This window comes from Pan paniscus, chromosome 4 (genome assembly GCF_029289425.2).
Source record: "Pan paniscus chromosome 4, NHGRI_mPanPan1-v2.0_pri, whole genome shotgun sequence".
Lineage (NCBI taxonomy): Eukaryota > Metazoa > Chordata > Mammalia > Primates > Hominidae > Pan > Pan paniscus.
In genome coordinates, this window is record NC_073253.2 from 114,383,510 (window position 1) to 114,409,618 (window position 26,109).

The 26,109-nt window shown below is 41.6% G+C and overlaps 1 protein-coding gene, 1 non-coding gene and 1 pseudogene across 8 annotated transcripts in view; 2 read left to right on the plus strand and 1 right to left on the minus strand.

Annotated features, from left to right (window-relative positions):
- Positions 1–26,109, plus strand: part of DMXL1 (Dmx like 1) — a 191,335-nt gene that overhangs the window by 49,267 nt on the left and 115,959 nt on the right. For all 7 annotated transcript variants that reach the window (XM_063604600.1, XM_034960380.3, XM_063604601.1 and 4 more), the window contains 5 exons: positions 463–631; positions 15,971–16,183; positions 19,891–20,144; positions 20,253–20,937; positions 21,027–21,148. In XM_063604600.1, coding sequence (XP_063460670.1) covers positions 463–631; positions 15,971–16,183; positions 19,891–20,144; positions 20,253–20,937; positions 21,027–21,148 — 1,443 coding nt within the window. The remainder of the gene's footprint in view (positions 1–462; positions 632–15,970; positions 16,184–19,890; positions 20,145–20,252; positions 20,938–21,026; positions 21,149–26,109) is intronic.
- Positions 12,395–15,231, minus strand: LOC103782990 (septin-7-like; annotated as a pseudogene).
- LOC112439877 (U6 spliceosomal RNA) lies at positions 25,624–25,730 on the plus strand. Its single transcript, XR_003028110.1, has one exon. It is a non-coding gene; the product is annotated as a U6 spliceosomal RNA (small nuclear RNA).

The window sequence follows — 26,109 nt, forward strand, 5'->3', positions numbered from 1 at the left end:
GGGATGATCTCTATGAAAATGCTTTGTAAATTATGAAATGTCCCATGTGCAGTGGTAATATTATTTAATACTATGTGGTCACAAGGAGTTAGCTATAGACAAAAGACAGTGTATGTAGAGATATCAGTCACAAACAATAGTATTGGGAAAAAAATTTTTAACATTTGATTTTAGGAAATACATTTTAAGAAAATAAGCCTAATAAAAATTGCAAAACACTGTGTGAGTATTAAGAGAACAGCCAGGTACTTTAAGTCATAACTTTATTCTTCAGGATTCAAATTTGCTATACCAAAATATTGAAAGGTGTTTTTACATATAAAATGTTAAAAGGCGTTTTTACATATAAAACATGTAAAATGTTCTGAGCTAGGATATATGTAACTTCTGACAATCATTATATAACCTATACGTGTATGACTTTTGACAATATAGGTATTAGTTTTGTTTCTATTCACACAGGTAAATCTGAGACATTTTCGTAGAGGTCGGAGGAGATCACTTGCACTTGTAGCACATACGGGATATCTACCACATCAGCAGGATCCTCATCATGTTCACAGGAACACTCCACTGCATGCCAATGCACTTTGCCACTTTCATATTGCAGCCAGCATCAACCCAGCTACAGGTAATGAAACATTGTTCAAAACATGTTTCTGAAATTGAATAGATTGATTTTATAACAACTAAGTTATACTTTTAGTTTTCAAATAAGTAAAATATTGGAGGTGACTGTCTTAGCCTATTTTTCTTTTTTTCTTTTTTTATTTTTTATTTTTTTTTATTTTTTATTGATCATTCTTGGGTGTTTCTCGCAGAGGGGGGTTTGGCACGGTCATAGGACAATAGTGGAGGGAAGGTCAGCAGATCAACAAGTGAACAAAGGTCTCTGGTTTTCCTAGGCAGAGGACCCTGCGGCCTTCCGCTGTGTTTGTGTCCCTGGGTACTTGAGATTAGGGAGTGGTGATGACTCTTAACGAGCATGCTGCCTTCAGGCATCTGTTTAACGAAGCACATCTTGCACCGCCCTTAATCCATTTAACCCTGAGTGGACACAGCACATGTATCAGAGAGCACAGGGTTGGGGGTAAGGTCACAGATCAACAGGATCCCAAGGCAGAAGAATTTTTCTTAGTACAGAACAAAATGAAAAGTCTCCCATGTCTACTTCTTTCTACACAGACACGGCAACCATCCGATTTCTCAATCTTTTCCCCACCTTTCCCCCCTTTCTATTCCACAAAACCGCCATTGTCATCCTGGCCCGTTCTCAATGAGCTGTTGGGTACACCTCCCAGAGGGGGTGGTGTAGAGGGGCTCCTCACTTCCCAGTAGGGGTGGCCGGGCAGAGGCGCCCGTCACCTCCCGGACGGGGCAGCTGGCCAGGCGGGGGGCTGACGCCCCCACCTCCCTGCCGGATGGCGCGGCTGGCCTGGCGGGGGGCTGACCCCCCCCATCTCCCTCCCGGAGGGGGCGGCTGGCCGGGCAGAGGGGCTCCTCACTTCCCAGTAGGGGCGGCCGGGCAGAGGCGCCCCTCACCTCCCGGACGGGGCGGCTGGCCGGGCAGGGGGCTGACCACCCCACCTCCCTCCCGGACGGGGTGGCTGCCGGGCGGAGATGCTCCTCACTTCCCAGATGGGGTGGCTGCCGGGCGGAGGGGCTCCTCACTTCTCAGACGGGTCGGTTGCCAGGCAGAGGGTCTCCTCACTTCTCAGACGGGGCCGCCGGGCAGAGACGCTCTTCCCCTCCCAGACGGGGTCGCGGCCGGGCACAGGCGCTCCTCACATCCCAGACAGGGCGGCAGGGCAGAGGCGCTCCCCACATCTCGGACAATGGGCGGCCGGGCAGAGACGCTCCTCACATCCTAGATGTGATGGCGGCCGGGCAGAGACGCTCCTCACTTTCCAGACTGGGCAGCCAGGCAGAGGGGCTCCTCACATCCCAGACGATGGGCGGCCAGGCAGAGACGCTCCTCATTTCCCAGACGGGGTGGCGGCCGGGCAGAGGCTGCAATCTCGGCACTTTGGGAGGCCAAGGCAGGCGGCTGGAAGGTGGAGGTTGTAGCAAGCGGAGATCACGCCACTGCACTCCAGCCTGGGCACCATTGAGCACTGAGTGAACAAGACTCCGTCTGCAATCCCGGCACCTCGGGAGGCCGAGGCTGGCGGATCACTTGCGGTTAGGAGCTGGAGACCGGCCCGGCCAACACAGCGAAACCCCGTCTCCACCAAAAAAATATGAAAACCAGTCAGGCGTAGCGGCGCGCACCTGCAATCTCAGGCACTCGGCAGGCTGAGGCAGGAGAATCAGGCATGGAGGCTGCAGTGAGCCGAGATGGCAGCAGTACAGTCCAGCTTTGGCTCGGCCTCAGAGGGAGATCGTGGAAAGAGGGAGAGGGGAGACTGTGGAAAGGGGAGAGGGAGAGGGAGGGGGAGGGGGAGGGAGAGGGAGAGGGAGAGGCCTATTTTTCACTGTAGCAAGCTCACTGATTTCTGTTTGTTTGCCCTTTAAGGCCATGACTTGACTTGTGATTTAGGATCTTGATAAGGCATTGAAGTTCATTATTAGTTTATTCAAAAATTGATATTTGAACTGTTACTTAATAAAGGTTAGTACTACAGATATAGTCTTGTATTTTTTTAATTTTTATTTTTTATAGGCATGGAGTCTCACTGTGTTACCCAGGCTGGTCTCAAACTCTTGGCCTCAAGCAATCTTCTTGCCTTGGCCTCCCAAAATGCTGGGACATTACCAGCATGAGCCACCATGCCCAACCTCTAAAAGTAGTATTTTATAATTATCGTATATTCTTAAAATCTTTGTGTTTGGTACTTGATCTTTGGAGCCAATTCCATAAAGAGGGCAGAAATATGTAAAAGTTATTACTGGGAGAATTAAGAAACTTATCTCTGTAGTCAAATATGTACTATTAGACTAAGAGATCTAGAATATCTGGGTCTGCCTATGAATTTGAAGATTTAAGTACTTATTATTTTTGAGATGAGGAATCACTCCCATTACCCACATTGGAGTGCAGTGGCACAAACATGCTTCACTGCAACCTTGGCTTCCCAAGGCCAGGTGATTCTCGCATCTCAGGCTCCCAAGTAGCTGGGACTATAGGTGCATATGACCATGCCCAGCTAATTGTTTGTATTTTCAGTAGGTACTCAGTTTCACCATGTTTCTAGGCTGGTCTCGAACTCCTGGGCTCAAGAGTTCCACCTGCCTTGGCCTCCTAAAGTGCTGAGATTACAGGCATGAGCCACTGTACCTAGCCAGGACTTATTATTTTAGTAATTTTTTTTTTTTATTATACTTTAAGTTCTAGGTTACATGTGCACAACGTGCAGGTTTGTTACATATGTATACATGTGCCATGTTGGTGTGCTGCACCCATTAACTTGTCATTTACATTAGGTATATCTCCTAATGCTGTCCCTCTCCCCTTGCCCCACCCCACAACAGGCCCCGGTACGTGATGTTCCCCTTCCTGTGTCCGAGTGTTCTCATTGTTCAATTCCCACCTATGAGAGAGAACATGTGGTGTTTGGTTTTTTGTCCTTGCGATAGTTTGCTGAGAATGATGGTTTCCAGCTTCATCCATGTCCCCACAGAGGACATGAACTCATCCTTTTTTATGGCTGCATAGTATTCCATGGTGTATATGTGCCACATTTTCTTTATCCAGTCTATCATTGATGGACATTTGGGTTGGTTCCAAGTCTTTGCTATTGTGAATAGTGCCGCAATAAACATACGTGTGCATGTGTCTTTATAGCAGCATGATTTATATTCCCTTGGGTATATACCCAGTAATGGGATGACTGGGTCAAATGGTATTTCTAGTTCTAGATCCTCGAGGAATCGCCACACTGTCTTCCACAGTGGTTGAACTAGTTTACAGTCCCACCAACAGTGTAAAAGTGTTCCTGTTTCTCCACATCCTCTCCAGCACCTGTTGTTTCCTGACTTTTTAATGATCGCCATTCTAACTGATGTGAGGTGGTATCTCATTGTGGTTTTGATTTGCATTTCTCTGATGGCCAGTGACGATGAGCATTTTTTCATGTGTCTGTTGGCTGCATAAATGTCTTCTTTTGAGAAGTGTCTGTTCATATGCTTCACCCACTTTTTGATGGGGTTGTTTGTTTTTTGCTTGTAAATTTGTGTGAGTTCTTTGTAGAGTCTGGATATTAGCCCTTTGTCAGATGAGTAGATTGCAAAAATTTTCTCCCATTCTGTAGGTTGCCTGTTCACTCTGATGGTAGTTTCTTTGCTGTGCAGAAGCTCTTTAGTTTAATTAGATCCCATTTGTCAATTTTGTCTTTTGTTGCCATTGCCTTTGGTGTTTTAGACATGCCTTGCCCATGCCTATGTCCTGAATGGTATTGTCTAGGTTTTCTTCTAGGGATTTTATGGTTTTAGGTCTAACATTTAAGTCTTTAATCCATCCTGAATTAATTTTTGTATAAGGTATAAGGAAGGGATCCAGTTTCAACTTTCTACATATGGCTAGCCAGTTTTCTCAGCACCATTTATTAAATAGGGAATCCTTTCCCCATTGCTTGTTTTTCTCAGGTTTGTCAAAGATAAGATGGTTGTAGATGTGTGGTATTATTTCTGAGGGCTCTGTTCTGTTCCATTGGTCTATATCTCTGTTTTGGTGCCAGTACCATGCTGTTTTGGTTACTGTAGCCTTGTAGTATAGTTTGAAGTCAGGTAGCGTGATGCCTCCAGCTTTGTTCTTTTGGCTTAGGATTGACTTGGCGATGCGGGCTCTTTTTTGGTTCCATATGAACTTTAAAGTAGTTTTTTCCAATTCTGTGAAGAAAGTCATTGGTAGCTTGATGGGGATGGCATGGAATCTATAAATTACCTTGGGCAGTATGGCCATTTTCACAGTATTGATTCTTCCTATCCATGAGCATAGAATGTTCCTCCGTTTGTTTGGCCTCTTATTTCATTGAGCAGTGGTTTGTAGTTCTCCTTGAAGAGGTCCTTCACATCCTTTGTAAGTTGGATTCCTAGGTATTTTATTCTCTTTGAAGCAATCCTGAATGGGAGTTCACTCATGATTTAGCTGTTAGTCTGTTATTGGTATATAAGAATGCTTGTGATTTTTGCACATTGATTTTATATCCTGAGACTTTGCTGAAGTTGCTTATCAGCTTAAGGAGATTTTGGGCTGAGATGATTGGATATTCTAAATATACAATCATGTCATCTGCAAACAGGGACAATTTGACTTCCTCTTTTCCTATCTGAATACCCTTTATTTCCTTCTCCTGCCTGATTGCCCTGGCCAGAACTTCCAACACTGTGTTGAATAGGAGTGGTGAGAGAGGGTATCCCTGTCTTGTGCCAGTTTTCAAAGGGAATGCTTCCAGTTTTTGTCCATTCAGTATGATATCGGCTGTGGGTTTGTCGTAAATAGCTCTAATTATTTTGAGATACGTCCCATCAATACCTAATTTGTTGAGAGTTTTTAGCATGAAGGGCTGTTGAATTTTGTCAAAGGCCTTTTCTGCATCTATTGAGATAATCATGTAGTTTTTGTCATTGGTTCTGTTTATGTGACAGATTACATTTATTGATTTGCGTATGTTGAACTAGCCTTGCATCCCAGGGATGAAGCCGACCTCATCGTGGTGGATAAGCTTTTTGATGTGCTGCTGGATTTGGTTTGCCAGTATTTTATTGAGGATTTTTGCATTAATGTTCATCAGGGATATTGGTCTAAAATTATCTTTTTTGGTTTTGTCTGTGCCAGGCTTTGGTATCAGGATGATGCTGGCCTCATAAGATGAGTTAGGGAGGATTCCCTTTTTCTATCAATTGCAGTAGTTTCAGAAGGAATGGTACCAGCTCCTCCTTGTACCTCTGGTAGAATTTGGCTCTGAATCTGTCTGGTCCTAGACTTTTTTTGATCCGTAGGCTATTAATTATTGCCTCAATTTCAGAGCCCATTACTGGTCTATTCAGAGATTCAACTTCTTCCTGGTTCAGTCTTGGGAGGGTGTATATGTCCAGGAATTTATCCATTTCTTCTAGATTTTCTAGTTTATTTGTGTAGAGGTATTTGTAGTATTCTCTGATGGTAGTTTGCATTTCTGTGGGATCAGTGGTGATATCCCCTTTATCATTTTTTATTGCGTCTCTTTGATTCTTCTCTCTTTTCTTCTTTATTAGTCTTGCTAGTGGTTTATCAATTTTGTTGATATTTTTAAAACACCAGCTCCTGGATTCATTGATTTTTGAAGGGTTTTTTGTGTCTCTGTCTCCTTCAGTTCTGCTCTGATCTTAGTTATTTCCTTCTGCTAGCTTTTGAATGTGTTTGCTCTTGCTTCACTAGTTCTTTTAATTGAGATGGTAGGATGTCAGTTTTAGATCTTTCCTGCTTTCTCTTGTGGGCATTTACTGCTATAAATTTCCCTCTACATACTGCTTTAATTGTGTCCCAGAGATTCTGGTATGTTGTGTCTTTGTTCTCATTGGTTTCAAAGAACATCCTTCTTTGTGCCTTCATTTCGTTTTGTACCCAGTAGTCATTCAGGAGCTGGTTGTTCAGTTTCCATGTAGTTGAGTGGTTTTGAGTGAGTTTCTTAATCCTGAATTCTAGTTTGATTGCACTGTGGTCTGAGAGACAGTTTGTTATAATTTATGTGCTTTTACACTTGCAGAGGAGGGCTTTACTTCCAACTGTGTGGTCATTTTTGGAACAAGTGTGATGTGGTGCTGAGAAGAATGTATATTCTGTTGATTTGGGGTGGCAAGTTCTGTAGATGTCTATTAGGTCCGCTTGGTGCAGAGCTGAGTTCAATTCCTGGGTATCCTTGTTAACTTTCTTTCTCGTTGATCTGTCTAATGTTGACAGTGGGGTGTTAAAGTCTCCCATTATTATTGTGTGGGAGTCTAAGTCTCTTTGTAGGTCTCTAAGGACTTGCTTTATGAATCTGGGTGCTCCAGTATAGGGTGCATATATATTTAGAATAGTTAGCTCTTCTTGTTGAATTGATCCCTTTACCATTATGTAATGGCCTTCTTTGTCTCTTTTGATCTTTGTTGGTTTAAAGTCTGTTTTATCAGAGACTAGGATTGCAACCCCTGCCTTTTTTTGTTTTCTATTTGCTTGGTAGATCTCCTCCATCCCTTTATTTTGTGCCTATGTGTGTCTCTGCACATGAGATGGGTTTCCTGAACATAGCACACTCACGGGTCTTAACTCTTTATGCAATTTGCCAGTCTGTGTCTTTTAACTGGAGCATTTAGCCCATTTACATTTAAGGTTAATATTGTTATGTGTGACTTTGATCCTGTCATTATGATGTTGGCTGGTTATTTTGCTTGTTAGTTGATGCAGTTTCTTCCTAGCATTGATGGTCTTTACAATTTGGCATGTTTTTGTAGTGGCTGGTACTGGTTGTTCTTTTTCATGTTTAGTGCTTCCTTCAGGAGCTCTTTTAGGGCAGGCCTGGTGGTGACAACAAAATCTCTCAGCATTTGCTTGTCTGTAAAGGATTTTATTTCTCCTTCACTTATGAAGCTTCGTTGGGCTGGATATGAAATTCTGGGTTGAAAATTCTTTTCTTTAAGAATGTTGAGTATTGGCCCCTACTCTCTTCTGGCTTGTAGAGTTTCTGCCGAGAGATCAGCTGTTAGTCTGATGGGCTTCCCTTTGTGGGTAACCTGACCTTTCTCTCTGGCTGCCCTTAACATTTTTTCCTTCGTTTCAACTTTGGTGAATCTGATGATTATGTGTCTTGGGGTTGCTCTTCTCGAGGAGTATCTTTGTGGCGTTCTCTGTATTTCCTGAATCTGAATGTTGGCCTGCCTTGCTAGATTGGGGAAGTTCTCCTGGATAGTATCCTGCAGAGTGTTTTCCAACTTGATTCCATTCTCCCCGTTATTTTCAGGTACAGCAGTCAGACGTAGATTTGGTCTTTTCACATAGTCCCATATTTCTTGGAGGCTTTGTTCGTTTCTTTTTACTCTTGTTTTCTAAACTTCTCTTCTCACTTCAGTTCATTCATTTGATCTTCAATCACTGATACCCTTTCTTCCAGTTGATCAAATCGACTACTGAAGCTTGTGCATTCATCAAGTAGTTCTCTTGCCATGGTTTTGAGCTCCATCAGGTTATTTAAGGACTTCTCTTCATTGGTTATTCTAGTTAGCCATTCGTGTAATCTTTTTTCAAGGTTTTTAACTTCTTTGTAATGGGTTTGTGATAGTCTGAAGCCTTCTCTCAGCTCGTCAAAGTCATTCTCTGTCCAGCTTTGTTCCGTTGTGTTTTTTTCAAGGTAGATAAAACCACAAAGATGGGGAAGAAACAGAGCAGAAAAGCTGAAAATTCTAAAAATCAGAGCGCCTCTGGCGAGGAGCTGCATTCCTTTGGAGGGGGAGAGGCGCTCTGATTTTTAGAATTTTCAGCTTTTCTGCTCTGTTTTTTCCCCATCTTTGTGGTTTTATCTACCTTTGGTCTTTGATGATGGTGACGTACTGATGGGGTTTTGGTGTGGATGTCTTTTCTGTTTGTTAGTTTTCCTTCTAACAGTCAGGACCCTCAGCTGCAGGTCTGCTGGAGTTTGCTGCAGGTCCACTCCAGACCCTGTTTGACTGGGTATCAGCAGCGGAGGCTGCAGAACAGCGAGTACTGCTGAACAGCAAATGTTACTGCCTGATCGTTCCTTTGAAAGCTTCGTCTCAGAGGGGTACCCGGCCCTGTGAGGTATCAGTCTGGCCCTACTGGGTGGTGTCTCCTAGTTAGGCTACTCGGGCGTCAGTGACCCACTTGAGGAGGCTGTCTGTCCGTTCTGAGATCTCAAACTCTGTGCTTGGAGAACCATTACTCTCTTCAAAGCTGTCAGACAGGGACATTTAAGTCTGCAGAGGTTTCTGCTGCCTTTTGTTCAGCTATGCCCTGCCCCCAGAGGTGGAGTCTATAGAGGCAGGCAGGCCTCCATGAGCTGAGGTGGGCTCCACCCAGTTCGTGCTTCCCAGCTGCTTTGTTTACCTACTCAAGCCTCAGCAATGGCGATGCCCCTCCCCCAGCCTTGCTGCCGCCTTGCAGTTCAATCTCAGACTGCTGTGCTAGCAATGAGCGAAGCTGCTTGGGCGTGGGACCCTCTGAGCCAGGTGCGGGATATAATCTCCTGGTGTGCCATTTGCTAAGACTGTTGGAAAAGCGTGTTAGTAAGGTGGGAGTGACCCGATTTTCCACATGCTGTCTGTCACGGCTTCCCTTGGCTAGGAAAGGGAATTCCCTGACCCCTTGCACTTCCTGGGTGAGGCGATGCCTCACCCTGCTTTGGCTCACGCTCGGTGGGCTGCACCCATTGTCCTGCCCCCACTGTCTGACAAGCCCCCGTGAGATGAACCCGGTACGTCAGTTGGAAATGCAGAAATCACCCATCTTCTGTGTTGCTCATGCTGGGAGCTGTAGACTGGAGCTGTTCCTATTTGGCCATCTTGGAACCCTCCTTTTTTTTTTTTTTTTTTTTTTTGAGACAGAATCTTGCTCTGTCGCCCAGGCTGGAGTGCAGTGGGCCAATCTCCGCTCACTGCAAGCTCAGCCTCCCGGGTTCACGCCATTCTCCTGCCTCAGCCTTGTCATTAGCTGGGATTACAAGTGCCTGCCACCACGCCGGGCTAATTTTTTTGTATTTTTTAGTAGAGACGGGGTTTCACTGTGTTAGCCAGGATGGTCTCAATCTCCTGACCTTGTGATCCACCTGCCTCAGCCTCCCAAAGTGCTGAGATTACAGGTGTGAGCCACTGCACTCGGCCTTTTTTGGACAGAGTCTTGCTCCATTGCCCAGGCTGGAATGCAGTGGTGCGATCTTGGCTCACTGCAACCTCCATCTCTCAGGGTCAAGCGATTCTCATGCCTCAGCCTCCCAAGAAGCTGGGTTACAGGAATGTGCCACCGTGCCCAGCTAATTTTGGCATTTTTAATAGAGATGGGTTTTCGCCATGTTGGCCAGGCTGATACTGAACTCTAGGCCTCAAGCATTCTGTCCGCCTCGAGTAAATAATTTTTATGAGTATAAAAACTAGTTGTCACAATTGAAGCATTTAAAGTAGAGCCTGGAATATTACTTGAGGAAAACATTAAAGACAATATTTGCATAAGGTGTTATTTGCACAAAAAGTGAAAAGTGAAAGCCTCGTTTCACCTCTCCTCCAGCTTTGTCCCTCTCCCTAGAAGACAGCCACTGACAACTATTGATGAATTTTTGTTTGTTATGGAATATTCTTTTTTTTTTTGAGACAGACTCTTGCTCTGTTGCCCAGGCTGCAGTGCAGTGGTGTGATCTCAGCTCATAGCAACCTCCGCCTCCTGGGTCAAGCGATTCTCCTGCCTCAGCCTCCTGAGTAGCTGGGATTACAGGCGCCCACCACCATGCCCAGCTAATTTTTTATATTTTTGGTAGAGACCAGGTTTCACCATGTTGACCAAGCTGGTCTCAAACTCCTGACCTTGTGATCCGCCTGCCTCTGCCTCCCAAAGTGCTGGGATTACAGGCAGGAGCCACTGTGCCTGGCCTTTCTTTACCTTTCTTTTAAAACATAGATTTGTTTTGGAGAAAATTGTTCACACTCCTTGAGTTCATTCTAGCCTTTACAGTTTAGCAGACACCAACATGATCCAGGTTTGATTTAATGTGATACTTAAATTTTTGCTTACTTCTACTAATTAGGGATTATTTGCAGGCAACTCACTGGATTTGTACTTCAGTGTGCTCAATTTAACATTCATATCAAAAGTAACACCAAGGAGCTGGGCGTGGTCACTCATACCTGTAATCCCAACACTTTGGGAGGCTGAGGCAGGCAGATCACCTGAGGCCAGGAGTTCAAGACCAGCCTGGCTAACATGGTAAAACCCCGTCTCTACCAAAAATACAAAAAAAAAATTAGCCGGGTGTGGTGGCAGGCACCTGTAGTCCCAGCTACTTGAGAGGCTGGGGCAGGAGAATTGCTTGAACCTGGAAGGCAGAAGTTGTAGTGAGCTGAGATTACACTACTGCACTCCAGCTCCCTGGGTGGCAGAGCGAGACTCCATCTCAAAAAAAAAAAAAGTAAGAAAGACCAAGGAACAAATGCTTTTTTAGCTGTGTGACTGTCTTGAATGCTTTCCTGGAGCGTGAGAAGGGAACCTCAACTTCAGTCTTAATGCTAACAAATAAGCAGTCCATCTTAGAATTAGCTCATTAAAGAGGTTGATAGGTAAGTCTATTAAGTAAAAACTAGTTGTTGTTGATATTAAGATACATATGTTACTAGTTCCTTTGACATTATGGTGATGACTTTTTTTTTTTTTTTTTTTTGAGACAGAGTCTTGCTCTGTCGCCAAGCTGGAGTGCAGTGGTGTAATCAAGGCTCACTGCAACCTCTGCCTCTCGGGTTCAAGTGATTCTTCTGCCTCAGCCTCCTGAGTAGCTGGGATTACAGGCATGCGCCACCATGCCTGGCTAATTTTTGTATTTTTAGTAGAGATGGTGTTTCACCATGTTGGCCAGGCTGGTCTCGAACTCCTGACCTCCTCGTGATCTGCCTGCCTTGGCCTCCCAAGGTGGTGGGATTACAGGCGTGAGCCACTGCACCCAACCAACATTTTTTTTTTATTGTGGATCAGTTTAAAATTTGCTTGTTACCAAAATTTGTTATAAATTAAGATACTTCTATTAACAGAGCTACAAATTATAGACATTTTATCATGTGAATATTTTTCACTGTTAAACATTTATGGTTAAATAAATTATACTATATCACCTAGGATATATAATTTAATCTCCTTTGCAATAGATACATTAAATTTACCGTTTAAATCTGTTACCGTTAATAATAGTGGCAAACATTATGTTGGAAGTCTTTTCTTTTACATCACAACGTTGTTATGTGAATTTTTGACAGTAGAAACAAAAATAGAGAAATACAATATATGAATATAGCTAAATACGGAATGGTGACTTTTTTCTCTTCAAGGGTAAAAAGACTTTTTTTCTCTTCTAGTGAATTAGACTGCATAAATAGAAAAAGATTGATTCGTTAGCTTTACAGTTTTGCCTTGAAATGATCTATAAATGCATTTCCCCACCTGCTACTTACGGAAAGTATAAAAAGGAAGTTAAAGGAAAGTTTCCTTGTTGGTTACTACCATAAGAAAGATGCTATATTCTATTTTAGCAGGGCCACTATATGGAAAACATCTAAATTAAATGTTGTTACAAAAATGAATTACTAATGAGATTCTAGCTAAGGAGGGCACTAAATGAGGATTTTGTGTGTATATATATATATAATTATTATTATTGTTATTATTTTTGAGACGAAGTCTCACTCTGTTGCCCAGGCTGAAGTGCAATGGTGTGATCTCAGCTCACAGCAAACTCCACCTCCTGGGTTCATGCCATTCTCCTGCCTCAGCCTCCCAAGTTGCTGGGACTACAGGCGCCCGCCACCACTCCTGGCTACTTTTTTGTATTTTTAATAAAGGCGGGGTTTCACCGTGTTAGCAAGGATGGTCTCAATCTCCTGACCTCGTGATCGTCTCAGTCTCCTGACCTCGTGATCCACCCACCTTGGCCTTCCAAAGCATTGGGAATACAGGCGTGAGCCATCGCGCCTGGCCAATATATATTTAAAAAATCCAAAACAAACAAAGGTTGCTATAAAAAAGCTCTGTATGCACTGTAAGCATATAGGTTTTTTTCTTTTTTTCATGTGTGTTTTTAAACAATGGAAGAGTCAACTGTGTTAGACTAAATTATGTTATTGAGTGGGCGCGATGGCTCACATCTCTAATCCCAGCACTTTGGGAGGCTGAGGCGGTGGTGAAGTCAGGAATTTGAAACCAGCCTGGCCAACATGGTGAAACCCCGTCTCTGCTAAAAATACAAAATTAGCCAGGCGTGGTGGTGCCTGCCTGTAATCCCAGCTACTTGGGAGGCTGAGGCAGGAGAATCGCTTGAACCTGGGAGACGGAGGTTGCAGTGAGCTGAGATTGCGCCATTGCCCTCCACCCTGGGCAGCAAGAGTGAAACTCTGTCTCAAAAATAAAATAAGGTAAAATAAAATAAAATAAAAACATTATTGTATGTGCTGCATTGAATGGAACCTTTATATTATAATTATCAAAAAAGTTTGCGTCATAGCAGTTTATCCTCATTGAAAACCTTGCAGCATCCTTTTATTTTGGAATATCCTCTCAACAGTCATACCACCAGGACATGACTGTATAACAATAAAATATTCTCTTGCATTAAATTGGGGATATCTATTCAATAAAAGACAAAAAAGAAAATGTAGGAAATGTACTTAGAGCTGTTACTTTCTAAGTGCCCAACACCGTGGACAATTCGAGCATCATAATCTCCATAAATAACAATAACAAAAAAAATTTTTGTCCTGCTGTTAAAATCCATCATTATAGACAAAACTGGTGAAGATTGATTAGACAGATTCATCTAACACTGATGTCCAAGCTGGCGTTGGCAACTAATGCATAACTGGTGGTCAATAGAGATTTTGAAAGATCTTCATTTTCTTTTGTTCTTTTCCAGGGGTCTTGAAGAGTTCTGTTCTAAAATATGTTGTTGAGTTGAGCTTCTCAGTTTGCTTTCTCATTCTCAAACTGGTGACGTTTTTCCTCTAAGTCTTTGTGCTGTGCTTAAATTCCTTTTTGCTCTTGGCACCGTTGGAGCTCAGTTTCAGAGTCCTTCAGTTTTTGAACTTTTTTTTTTTTTGACCTTCATCTTGAACACCTGCTTCATCTCTGTCCCCATCTTCTTCATTTTAGCTACATGCTGTCTTCTTTCCTCTTCCATTTGTGCCAGAGGGCTCTTAGTAAGCTGCCCTTTATTCTTGTTGTTTTCAACTCCATTGTAAGTCAGCTGCCATTTTTCTGCTTCTGTGGTTTTCGTAATGGGCATTATCAGGAACATCTTTCAAGTCTTGTATGTGTGTTCCTATCAAGATACTCCTTAGAATTGTAAAATTACAGTGCTCACCATATTCAAATCAGCAACACCCCTAGGATACTGCCTTCCTCTGACTCTCTTGCCATTAACTTCAATGGTAGTATTATTGGCTACCACAGCAAGTGGTAAACAGTCCTTTATCCTTTTTTTTTTTTTTTTTTTTTTTTGAGACAGAGTCTCGCTCTGTCACCCAGGCAAGCCTGGTGATAGCTGGTTGTCCAGGATAGAATTTTAGTTCAACTTTAAACTTACCGAATTACTCACAGAATTTTACTTAGTCTGGTAATCTGGAGTGCAGTGACCGATAGCTCACTGCAACTTCTGCCTCCTGGCTTCAAGTGATTCTTGTGACTCAGCCTCCCAAGTAATTGGGATTACAGGCACATGCCACCATGCCTGGCTCATTTTTGTATTTTTAGTAGAGATGGGGTTTCGTCATGTTGACCAGGCTGGTCTGGAACCCCTGGCCTCAAGTGATTTGCCTGCTCTGGCCTCCCAGAGTGCTGGGATTACAGACATGAGCTGCTGCACCCAGCCAGTCCTTTATCTTTTTAACAAGTTTATTTTCTTCATCATGTGTTTTTGGAAATTCATATATTTAATTTTATGTTCTTAGATTTCTTTCATTATCTGTTTTTAAACTATTGGCATTTCTCTGGTATCAGCATGTCTGCTTTGGCAATAAGTGGGAATGATATTCACTTTTTCAAGTAAAAGCTTCATAAACTTAGTATCAAATGGTTTAAGTCCATGTCCTGAAGGAGAAATGAAGTATAAACAACACTGCACCCTGTTATCAGGCATCTGACATCTGTTTTATCATGATTCTCCATTTAGGTGGTCCTCAATTTACTATCAGTGTAGTCAGTAACCAACAATTACTATTACCCATTGCAAGTCTAAATCATGGGATATCAACTCTTGTGAGCAGCAACTGAACACCACCTTCTTTGATTAAAACTTTGCATAGTTCCACCTGCACGGTCTTTTTAATTCTATGAGAAGGATCTGGATACTCTGGAGAATGCAGAGTGAGGAATAATGAGTTGATTAATGTAAAGTTTCCGAATCCAGATTTCCCCACTGCCATAAGTATGAATTCCAACCCTCTCTTCACTAATTTTCTGGATATTTGATTTGGGAGATTGGAAAATCCCACGTAGACTTCAGGGTTCTTCTGTTGAGCTACCATGCTGCTGTTGATGCTTCTCTCCTCAGCAGCAGATCTCTTGCTGACTGACATACCCTCCCCACTCCATGACTAGCCCCAGCTGGAAATCTTATTTAGAGGTTAAATAAAATGTGTTCCAGAGATTTAAAGATAAATGAAATATTATAAATTTGTTCAGACCCGTAGAATGTACAACACCAAGAATGAACCCTAAGGTAAACTATAGACGTTGGGTGATAGTGATGTGTCAGTGTAGATTCATCAATTGTAATAAATGTACCACTTTTGGTAGTGGATGTTGATAATGTGGGAGGCTATGCATATGTAGGATGGGGAATATGGCTGTACCTTTGAATTTTGCTGTGAACTTAAAACTACTATAAAAAATAGTATTTAAAAAATCTTAAAATAGGCCAGGCACTTTGGGAGGCTGAGGCAGGTAGATCACGAGGTTGGGAGATCGAGACCATCTTGGCCAGCGTGGTGAAACCCTGTCTCTACTGAAAATACAAAAATTAGCTGGGCGTGGTGGCGTGTGCGTGTAATCACAGCCACTCGGGAGGCTGAGGCAGGAGAATGGCTTGAACCAGGGAGTTTGCAGTAAGCCAAGATCACACCAGTGCACTCCAGCCTGGCAACAGAGCGAAACTCTGTCTCAAAAAAACAAAATCTCAAAATAAAATTAAAAAGTGAAAGAGAAAGACTTTCAGGCAAACAAAATAGAAATGTAATAGTAATAAAAATATGAAACATGGATGTTTCATATGCTAGAAGGTAAAAATTTTAATTTTATCTTTTTTTTCTCTTACAGACATTCCACTTCTTCCATCTATTACATCTCTGAGTCTAAATGAAAATGAAGAGAAGACCGGACCTTTTGTGGTACACTGGCTAAACAATAAAGAACTGCATTTTACTTTGTCCATGGAAGTTTTTTTACAGCAACTTAGAAAAAGTTTTGAACAACCATCTTCTGAGGCCAGTGTAGAAGATTCTAATCAGGCAGATGTAAAATCTGATGAAGGTAAAACTTTAAGAGGAAAGAAAAATTTAAAGTTTTGCTCAAAATAGCAAACATTTTCATATTAGGGTAAAACTAGCTACTTGTAATAAACTTCAAAATTGCAATGACATGATCCAAACATGGACTAGCTCATTTAATAATCTAATGTAGATATTTCTGTTATAGGTAGCTTTCTTCCACATGGTTATTTAAGGACTGGGGGTTCTCATTCTTCTGGTTTTGTTAGCCCTTAGGACTTTCCTATATAAAGGACTATCTGTAGACTAGCAGCATTGGTGTTACCCAGGAGCTTGTTAGAATGCATGTCTCAAGGTCCACACAGACCCACCAAACCAGAATCTGCAATTTAATGAAATTTCCAGGTGATTTGTGTGTGCATTAAAGTTTGAGAAGCATTGAAACTAGGACATTAAATTTCTCTGCCTTTGGCCTTCAGTTGGTATAGAGAGAGAGGTAGAGAGAAAGAATGCATAGCTATTTTTCAGCTACCTTGATTGACGCATATCACTTAAACTGTCATTCAGCTGGCAAGAACATTCAGCTGGAATTCACAGGGCCCGTGTAGTTCCTGACTCTGTAGCCTTTATATACTGAGAAATGGAAAGTAAGAAACTGTGGTGGGCAGCTGGCCATCTCTGTGACAGTCTGTGGTTCATAAATGTGTTTGGTTTTTTTTTTTTAAGTTTTGTTTTAATTTGTTTAATTTTTAATTTCAAGATTGTTTATGATCATTAGGTAAGAAAAATCAAACAGGTACACAGATAGTTATAAAGTTTCCACATTGTTAAGTTTGATAAGTATCCTTCCAGTTTGATTCTTTGCTTATGCTCATACAAACATCTAAATACAGACACTTAAAAGTTGTACTGTGGGTGTTCATTTTTATACAGAAATAATGTTCTGCACTTTGTTTTTTTGTTTGTTTGTTTTTTTTTTTTTTTGATGGGGTCTTGCTCTGTCACCCAGGCTGGAGTGCAGTGGCACAATCTTGGCTTACTGCAGCCTCCACCTCCCGGGTTCAAGCAATTCTCCTGCCTCAGCCTCCCGAGTAGCTAGGATTACAGGCATCCGCCACCACACCTGGCTAATTTTTTTATTTTTAGTCAAGACAGGGTTTCACCATGTTAGTCAGACTGGTCTCGAACTCCTGACCTCAGGTGATCCATCCACCTGGGCCTCCCAAAGTGCTGGGATTACAGGCGTGAGATACCATGCTCGGCCTGTGCTTTGTTTTAATTCAGTCAGTAATGGGCAGTTTTTCATATCATTGTATTTAACGGCTGCTGAGTATTCCATGTCTAAGAGAAATGTCTAACAGGTCTTCTATTGATAGACATTTAAATTAATTTAAATTGTTTTTCATTATTCTAGGTACAATGACTTGTCTTTTTCTTTTTTCTGTGAGTTTTTCTATAATCTTGATTTCTAGATGGGGAATTTCCAGGGAGTGTAGCAATTTTAAATATCAATAACTTCTGACAAATTGCCCTCCAGAAATGTTTTACCAGTTTATACTTCCTCTAAGTGTATCTAAATATATGCTTTACATCCTTATCAACACTGGATGTTTTCATTATATTACTTTTTTTTTTTTTTGCCAGTTGATAACGGGACAATGGACATCTTGTTTTACTTTGCATTTTCTTGATGCAAATTAAGCAGAATATCTTTTATTATATTTTTGCCCTTCTGTGGCTTGCCTTTTATACCCTTTATCTAATTTCCTGCTGAGTTTTTTTTTTTCTTATTGATTTGTATATCTTGACTTACTTTTTAAATCTGGTAAACAGTCAAAACTTAAAAAAAATATATCTCTTCAGAGAAAGGCTCTATATTGCTAACCAGGAATTGGGGGAGGGTGAGGGGACTGGGATTTTTGAAAGAGGAAAGAATATACATATTTACCTGTATTGATAAGTTGATACACAGTTTATTTTTTATTACTAAGGTGTTGAAGGAAACCTGGAAATTGGCACCATAAATCCATTCCCTTGAAATGATTTCTTTAAGATGCCATACCAGTTACAAGTCCATACACCTAGAGGATAACTACTGTAGCATACTGAGGTTTGGATAAACCTGGTACTTTAGAGATAAAGTACAAATTACACTCAAATAATGTATTTTTAAAACTCAGTCCCAATTTTAGTTCCAATTCCAATTCCTTCTTTTTACCATGAGCAAAACTGAGGTCCAGAAAAGTAGTGTGTGTTACTAAAGGTTAACTGAGTGGTTAAATATAGAACATCTGCATTGAGAAGCCAGTTTACTTATTTTCCAGTTTAATATTAGGTCTTCTACCAGTAATCCACTGACTCAGTCCTGTATGGCTACTGATTACTCAGTGAACTTCAGTGACCTTATATTCCTGGAGCAAAGTTACTTTTAATGCAGAGCCCATTTCTTATTAATATGAAAACTGTTATGTTTTTCATCTTGAATCCATTTATAAAGATATTTGTGTGTGTGTTTGTACTAATTGTATTAGTTTTGCTAAGGCATTTTATGTTCCTCACACTCAAGGCAAAGAGATAAAACATAATCTGAAGAAAAATATATACTTCTTCAAAATAAAAAGAGTCTTCTTCATTAAGCAGATCTGGGCATATTGTACAATACTTAATGGCTCAAGGGGATCAAAGTACCAGTTTGATGCTGATTCACTAAATAGAATCTCATTCATATTTGATGACTGGACTGTTTGGGGGCTGTGATAGATTGAACCATTCTGGTTATATCCCCAGATCTCACTAAATAAGAAAAGGCTCTACGCTAGAATATGTAACAATTGATCTGGCTATAAATTATGTCTATAGGCTCTTTATTATTATAAGGTGGCGAAAGAGGCCCCTTTCTTGAGCACATGTTTAATAAAAGTATTATTGTCATCTATAGATTGCTGGATTGATTTTGTGTTGTTATAATGAAGATAAGGTGCATATACCACTGTCAGATTAAGAAACTTACATAACTTGGCCGGGCACAGTGGCTCACGCCTGCAATGCCAGTACTTTGGGAGGCCGAGGCAGGTGGATCACGAGGTCAGGAGTTCAAGACCAGCTTGACCAAGATGGTGAAACCCCGTCTCTACTAAAAAGTACAAAAATTAGCCGGGCGCAGTGGCAGGCACCTGTAATCCCAGCTACTTGGGAGGCTGAGGCGGAATTGCTTGGACCCGGGCAGCAGAGGTTGCAGTGAGCTGAGATCACGCCACTGTACTCCAGCTTGGGCAAGAGTAAGACTCCGTCTCAAAAAAAAAAAAAAAATGGAGCAAGTCCCTTTTCTGGGTTGACAATTAGTCCTATATTGGCATTGCTGCTGGCTATGAAACTCACCACCAAAGGTAAACGATTAATTTGAACTACTTGGTAGGTGTTATGGTAACAAATGATACTTTTATTTTTTGAAAGTCCAAGTTTTCTCCTTTCATCTGTGCAAGGGCAAAAGTAGATAAGAAACTAGATCTCAAAGTATGCTCTGGAGCATTATCATTAAGCATTACATTTACTGGTTTACTTAAAGTATATTGCAAAGAATACGGATAAAGAGATGTGTAGGGTGAGGTGTGGCGGAAGGGGTACGGAGCTTCCATGCTCTCCTTAGGCATGAGATCTCCATGTGTTCAGCTATCCAGAAGCTCGGTAATTCTTAATTTATAGTAATAACCTGTTTGTATTTACTTGGTTCATGAACTCTTTTGCTTATAGAAACGGATGATGGTGTTGATGATCTGAAAATAAATCCCGAAAAGAAGGAATTAGGCTGTGATAAAATGGTACCAAACTCAAGTTTTACATCATTATCGTCAGCTGCCATTGATCATCAGATTGAAGTACTTCTGTCTGAATGGAGTAAAAATGCAGATATGCTATTTAGTATTCATCCCATGGATGGTTCTTTGCTAGTTTGGCATGTGGATTGGCTGGATGAATACCAGCCTGGTATGTTTCGTCAAGTACAGGTACTACTGTTATTTCTGGAGAGCTACTTCCTTGTTTATGTGGGTACTGTTTTCTAATACCTCTTTATATAATTTTATATGTTCTAACACTTGCTTTCTTGATTCTAGGTGTCCTTTGTTTCCAGAATTCCAGTAGCTTTCCCCACAGGTGATGCAAACTCTCTCTGTAAAAGCATAATGATGTATGCCTGTACCAAGAATGTTGACTTGGCTATTCAGCAGGGGAAACAAAAACCTTCTGGCCTCACCCGTTCCACATCAATGCTTATTTCTTCTGGTCACAATAAATCATCTAATAGTTTAAAATTAAGTATTTTTACGCCTAATGTTATGATGATATCAAAACATGCTGATGGTTCTCTGAATCAGTGGCTGGTCAGTTTTGCCGAGGAATCTGCTTTTTCTACTGTTCTCAGTATTTCCCACAAATCCAGATATTGTGGTCATCGTTTTCATCTTAATGATTTAGCTTGCCACTCAGTATTACCATTATTGCTGACAACATCACACCATAATGCATTAAGGACACCCGATGTTGATAACCCAAAGCAACCTTTTGATGCTCTAAATATTGAAGAATGCTCTTTGACACAACAAAATAAAAGCACTGTTGACGTGGCATTTCAGGATCCCAGTGCAGTTTACAGTGAGCTTATTCTGTGGAGGGTTGACCCAGTTGGGCCATTGTCTTTTTCTGGAGGAGTTTCTGAGCTTGCCCGGATTAATTCTCTTCATGTTTCTGCCTTTTCCAATGTGGCATGGCTGCCCACTCTGATACCCAGTTATTGTCTGGGTAAGTATTCTGGTTTCTATTACAGTAATTTAGATTTGCTGACATTATCATCAAAGGGTGAAATTTTAATATTTGTAAATACTTTCTAGGTGCATACTGCAACTCTCCTAGTGCATGCTTTGTAGCCAGTGATGGACAATATCTGAGATTATATGAAGCAGTTATTGATGCTAAGAAACTTTTATCTGAGCTTTCTAACCCTGAAATTTCTGTAAGTAATGTCTTTTAAAACAGCTTAAGTATATAATATTATGTTTTTAGATAGTTTATATTTATTGGGCATGTTCTACAATTGTGACCTATAATTTGTAATAAGCATTTGTATCTTTGTTTTATTTTTTCACATTTGTATTGTACTCTTGTAATGATTTAAAGCTCCTTTAAAAGGAAACCATTTCTTTCACTCTTTGAAAGAAAGTAGAGTCTCATCTCCTGTAATATGTTTCTGTAACACTTCTTTACTCATAGATAAATGAGGACTACTGACAGTATAATGTAGAAGTTATATCGGCCCCCCTACAATTATTTTATAGGCAGGAGGAGCTGGAACAACAGGAATAGAATTTTAATCTTAAACATGAAAAGAAAGAGCCCTTAGCTTGGTTACAGTTCAGACAAGAGTTCTTTCAGTATTGTTGTAAGGCTTTTGCCTTATGACAGGCCACATTTGTTCTCATACCCACCTAATAACAACCTTCTAACTGCATTGTCTTGGAACATCCAACAAGCAAGCGTTTCCACTTTTCTGGTTTTGGCGATTTTTCTTTTGGTATCCCCAGAGGCAGCCTTCAGCTGTACCAAGCTTTCTATTTAGGAGATTCAAGCCATCTCCCTGACTACCAATTAATGTATTTGTTAATGCTCGGCTTACAGAGTTGCATAAATGTCAGTGATCTGTTCCAATCCTGTTTTTTTCTGTAAGTTAATTTTAATGCATAATTTTGCAGAACACAAGGTTTTCCAAAGCATGTATATAGTATTACAGTAGAAATGTATATATTTTGGGGGGGTCTTCTATTTATCAGGCATTTTTAAGTAATGGGAATTTAGATGTGAAGAAAACAGGTAAAAATTTGTATCATAGAGCTTATATTTGGGTGAAGGGAGATAGGAAGAAAACAGATAAAAATATATTAATTAAAAATACTATGGATAGAAACAGTGTTGCAGAAGAATTAGGAATTGCCAAGTAAGTTGCTGGTCAGGGAAAATTTCACAGAAAAAGTACTATTTGATTAAAGATCTGAAGGAGATGTGGGAACTAGATATGTAGATATTTATTAAAGAGAATGTGATTTGGGAAAACGGACAGCCAGTTCAGAGATCCCAAGGCCGGAGCATGTTTGGTATGTGATAAGGTTTGGCTCTGTGTCCCACCCAAATCTCATCTTGAATTATACTTCCCACGTGTTGAGGGAGGGACCTGGTGGGAGGTGATTGGATCATGGGGGCAGTTCTCCCATCCTGTTCTCATGATAGTGAGGGAGTTCTCACAAGATCTGATGATCTTAAAAGTGGCAGTTTCCCCTGTGCACGTGCCGTCTCCTGACACCTGTGAAGAAGGTGCTTGCTTCTCCTTTGCCTTCTGCCATGATTGTAAGTCCTGAGGCCTCCTGAGCCATGTAGAATTATGAATCAATTAAACTTATTTATAAATTACCCAGTCTCAGGTATTTCTTCATAGAGTGTAAAAACAGCCTAATACAGATAATTGGTACCAGGAGTGGGGCACTGCTATAAGGATAACGCAAAATGTGGAAGCGGTGTTGGAACTGGGTAACAGGCAGAGGTTGGAATAGTTTGGAGGGCTCAGAAGAAGACAGGAAGATGTGGGAAAGTTTGGAGCTTCCTAGAGACTTGTTGAATGGTTTTGACCAAAATGCTGATAGTGATACGGACAATGAAGTCCCGGCTGAGGTAGTCTCTGATGGAGATGACGAACTTACTGGGATCTGGAGCAAAGATCACTCATGTTAATGCTTTAGCAAAGAAACTGGTTGCATTTTGGCCCTGCTCTAGAGATCTGTGGAACTTTGAACTTGAGAGATGATTTAGGTTATCTGGCAGAAGAAATTTCTAAGCAGCAAAGCATTCAAGAGGTCACCTGGCTTATTCTGAATGCATTCAGTTATATGTGTTTACAAAGAGATGGTTTGAAATTGAAATTTATGTTAACTTACGTTTAAAAGGGAAGCAGAGCATAAAGGTTTAGAAAATATGCAGCCTGACCATGTGGTAGAAAAGAAAAACTCGTTCCTGGAGAAGAATTCAGGGGCTACAGAAATTCGCATAAGTAACCAGGAGCTGAATGTTAATAGCCAAGGCAATGGGGAAAATGTCTCTGGGACATGTCAAAGATCTTCATGGCAGCCCCTCCCATCAGAGGTCCAGAGGCCTAGGCGGGAAAATGGTTTCATGGGCCAGGCCCAGGGCCCAGCTGCTCTGTGCAGCCTTGGGATTCAGTGCCCTGCCTCCCAGCTGCTCTAGCTCCAGCCATGGCTAAAAGGGGCCGTGGTGCAGCTCCGGCTGTTGCTTCAGAGAGTGCAAGCCCCAAGCCTTGGCAGCTGCCGCATGGTATTGGGCCTGTGGGTATGCAGAAGATGAGAGTTGAGGCTTGGCAGCAACCACCTAGATTTCAGAGGATGTATGGAAACACCTGGATGTTCAGGCAGAGGTCTGCAGCAGGGGTGAAGCCCTCATGGAAAACTTCTACTAGGGCAATGCAGAGGGAGAATGTGGAGTTGGAGCATCCCACAGAGTCCCCACTGGGGCCTCATGGAACTGGGAGAAGAGGGCCACCATCATCCTCCAGACCCCAAAAAGGTAGATCCACTGACAGTTTGCACCATGTGCCTGGAAAAGCCATAAGCACTCAATACTAGCCTGTGAAAGCAGCCACAGGCACTGGACCCTGCAGAGCCACAGGGGCAGAGTTTCCCAAGGCCGTGGGAACCCACACCTGTGTCAGTGTGCCCTGGATGCAAGACATGTAGTCAAAGGAGATTTTGGAGCTTAAGATTTAATGACTGCCTGGCCAGGTTTCAGACTTGCATGGGGCCTATGGCCCCTTTGTTTTGGCCAGTTTCTTCTATTTGGAACAGAACATTTACCCAATGCCTGTGCTCCCATTGTATCTTGGAAGTAACCAACTTGCTTTTGATTTTACAGGCTCATAGGCAGAAGGGAGTTCCCTTGTCTCAGATGATACTTTGGACTTGGACTTTTGGGTTAATGCTGTAAGGAGTTAAGACTTTGGGGAACTATTGGGAAGGCATGATTGGTTTTGAAATGTGAAAAGGGGATTTGGGAGGGGCTTGGGTGGATTGATATGGTTTATTGCTGTGTGCTCACCCAAATCTCATCTCGAATTATAATTGCCACATATCAAGGGAGGCACCTGGTGGGAGGTGATAGGAACATGGTGGCCATTTCCCTTATGCTGTTTGCATTATAGTAAGCAAGTTCTCACAAGATCTGATGGTTTAAAAAGTGTCAGTTTCCCCTGCATGCTTTCTTTCCTGCCACCTTGTGAAGAAGGTGCTTGCTTCTCCTTCATCTTCCGCCATGATTGTAAGTTTCCTGAGGGCTCCCCTGCCATGCAGAACTGTGAGTCTGTTAAAATTACCCAGTCTCAGGTATTTATTTATAGCAGTATGAAAATGGACTAATACAGTATGTAAAGGAACAGCAAAAAGGCCACTGTGGCTGGAGCAGAGCATGTGAGGTGGAAAATAGTCAGGGATAAAGTCGGAAAGTTAGCCTGGCCAGGTCATATGAAGCCTGATAGGCCATTGTGGTAACTTCAGCTTTTACTCTGAATAACATGGAAACTATAGAAGAGGTATGAAATGATTTAGGTTTTAAATGATTCCTCTGGTGGCTATATAGATTAGACGTGGGATGCGGAAGTAGATCCAGAGAGACCAATTTAGGAACCAATTACAGTAGTCCAGGAGAGGGAAAATAGGAGCTTAGAATATAGCAAGTGGTAATGGCAGAGATGATAAAAATGGCCAAATTCAAGATGTTGTTTAGAACATTGAATAGCTATGAATGGACTGTATGCGGTATGTGTGTGAGAAAAAAAGAGGACTCCCAAGGTTTGTGATTGAATATTAGGAAGAACAGAATTGCTGTGAATTGAGATGTAGAAGAATGTAGAAGTAGCAGGTTTTGAGGGGCAGGGAAATTCAAGAGTCTGGCTTTGGTCATGTTAATTTTGAGATGCCTGTTTGACATCCAAAAGACACAGTAGGTTAGTATCTGGAGTTCAGAGAGAGGTCTGGCCTGAAAATATACAGTAGTTGTCAGCATATAAATTTGAAGTTGTGGAAGTGGATGAGATTGCCAAGGGTGAGACTATAGTTAGAAAACAGAAGCGTTAAGCCAGGAGCGATGGCTCATGCCTGTAGTCCCAGCACTTTTGGAGGCCGTGGCAGGTGGATCACTTGAGGTCAGAAGTTTGAGACCAGCTTGGCCAACATGGTGAAACCCCATCTATTAAAAATATAAAAATTAGCCAGATGTGGTGGCAGGAACCTGTAGTCTCAGCTACCTGGGAGGCTGAGGCAGGAGAATCGCTTGAAACTGGGAGGCAGAGGTTGCGGTGAGCCAAGATGACATGACTGCACTCCAGCCTTGGGTGACAGAGAGAGACACCATCTTAAGAAGTAATAGATTGAATGTGTGCTCACTTCAGCAGCACATAAACTGAAATTGGAATAATACTGAGAAGATGAGCATGGCTCCTGTGCAAGGATGACATGCAAATTTGTGAAGTGTTCCATATTTCTCCAGAAGAGACTGGGGACCTATATTCAACATCCTTAAAGAAAAAAAAGTCTTCAACCAAGAATTTCATATCTAGTCAAACTAAGCTTCCTAAGTGAAGAAGAAATAAGATCCTTTTTAGATAAACAAATGTTGAGGGAGTTTGCCTTACAAGAGGTCTTGAAGGGAGTACTAAATATTGAATGGAAAGATCACTACCACCTAATATAAAAACCACTTAAATACACAGACCAGTAACACTATAAAGCAACCACACAAACAAGCCAGCATAGTAACCAGCTAACAACACAATAACACAATCAGATCCACACATGTCACTGCTAACCTTAAATGTAAACAGGCTTAATGCCCCACGTAAAAGGTATAGAGTGGCACACTGGA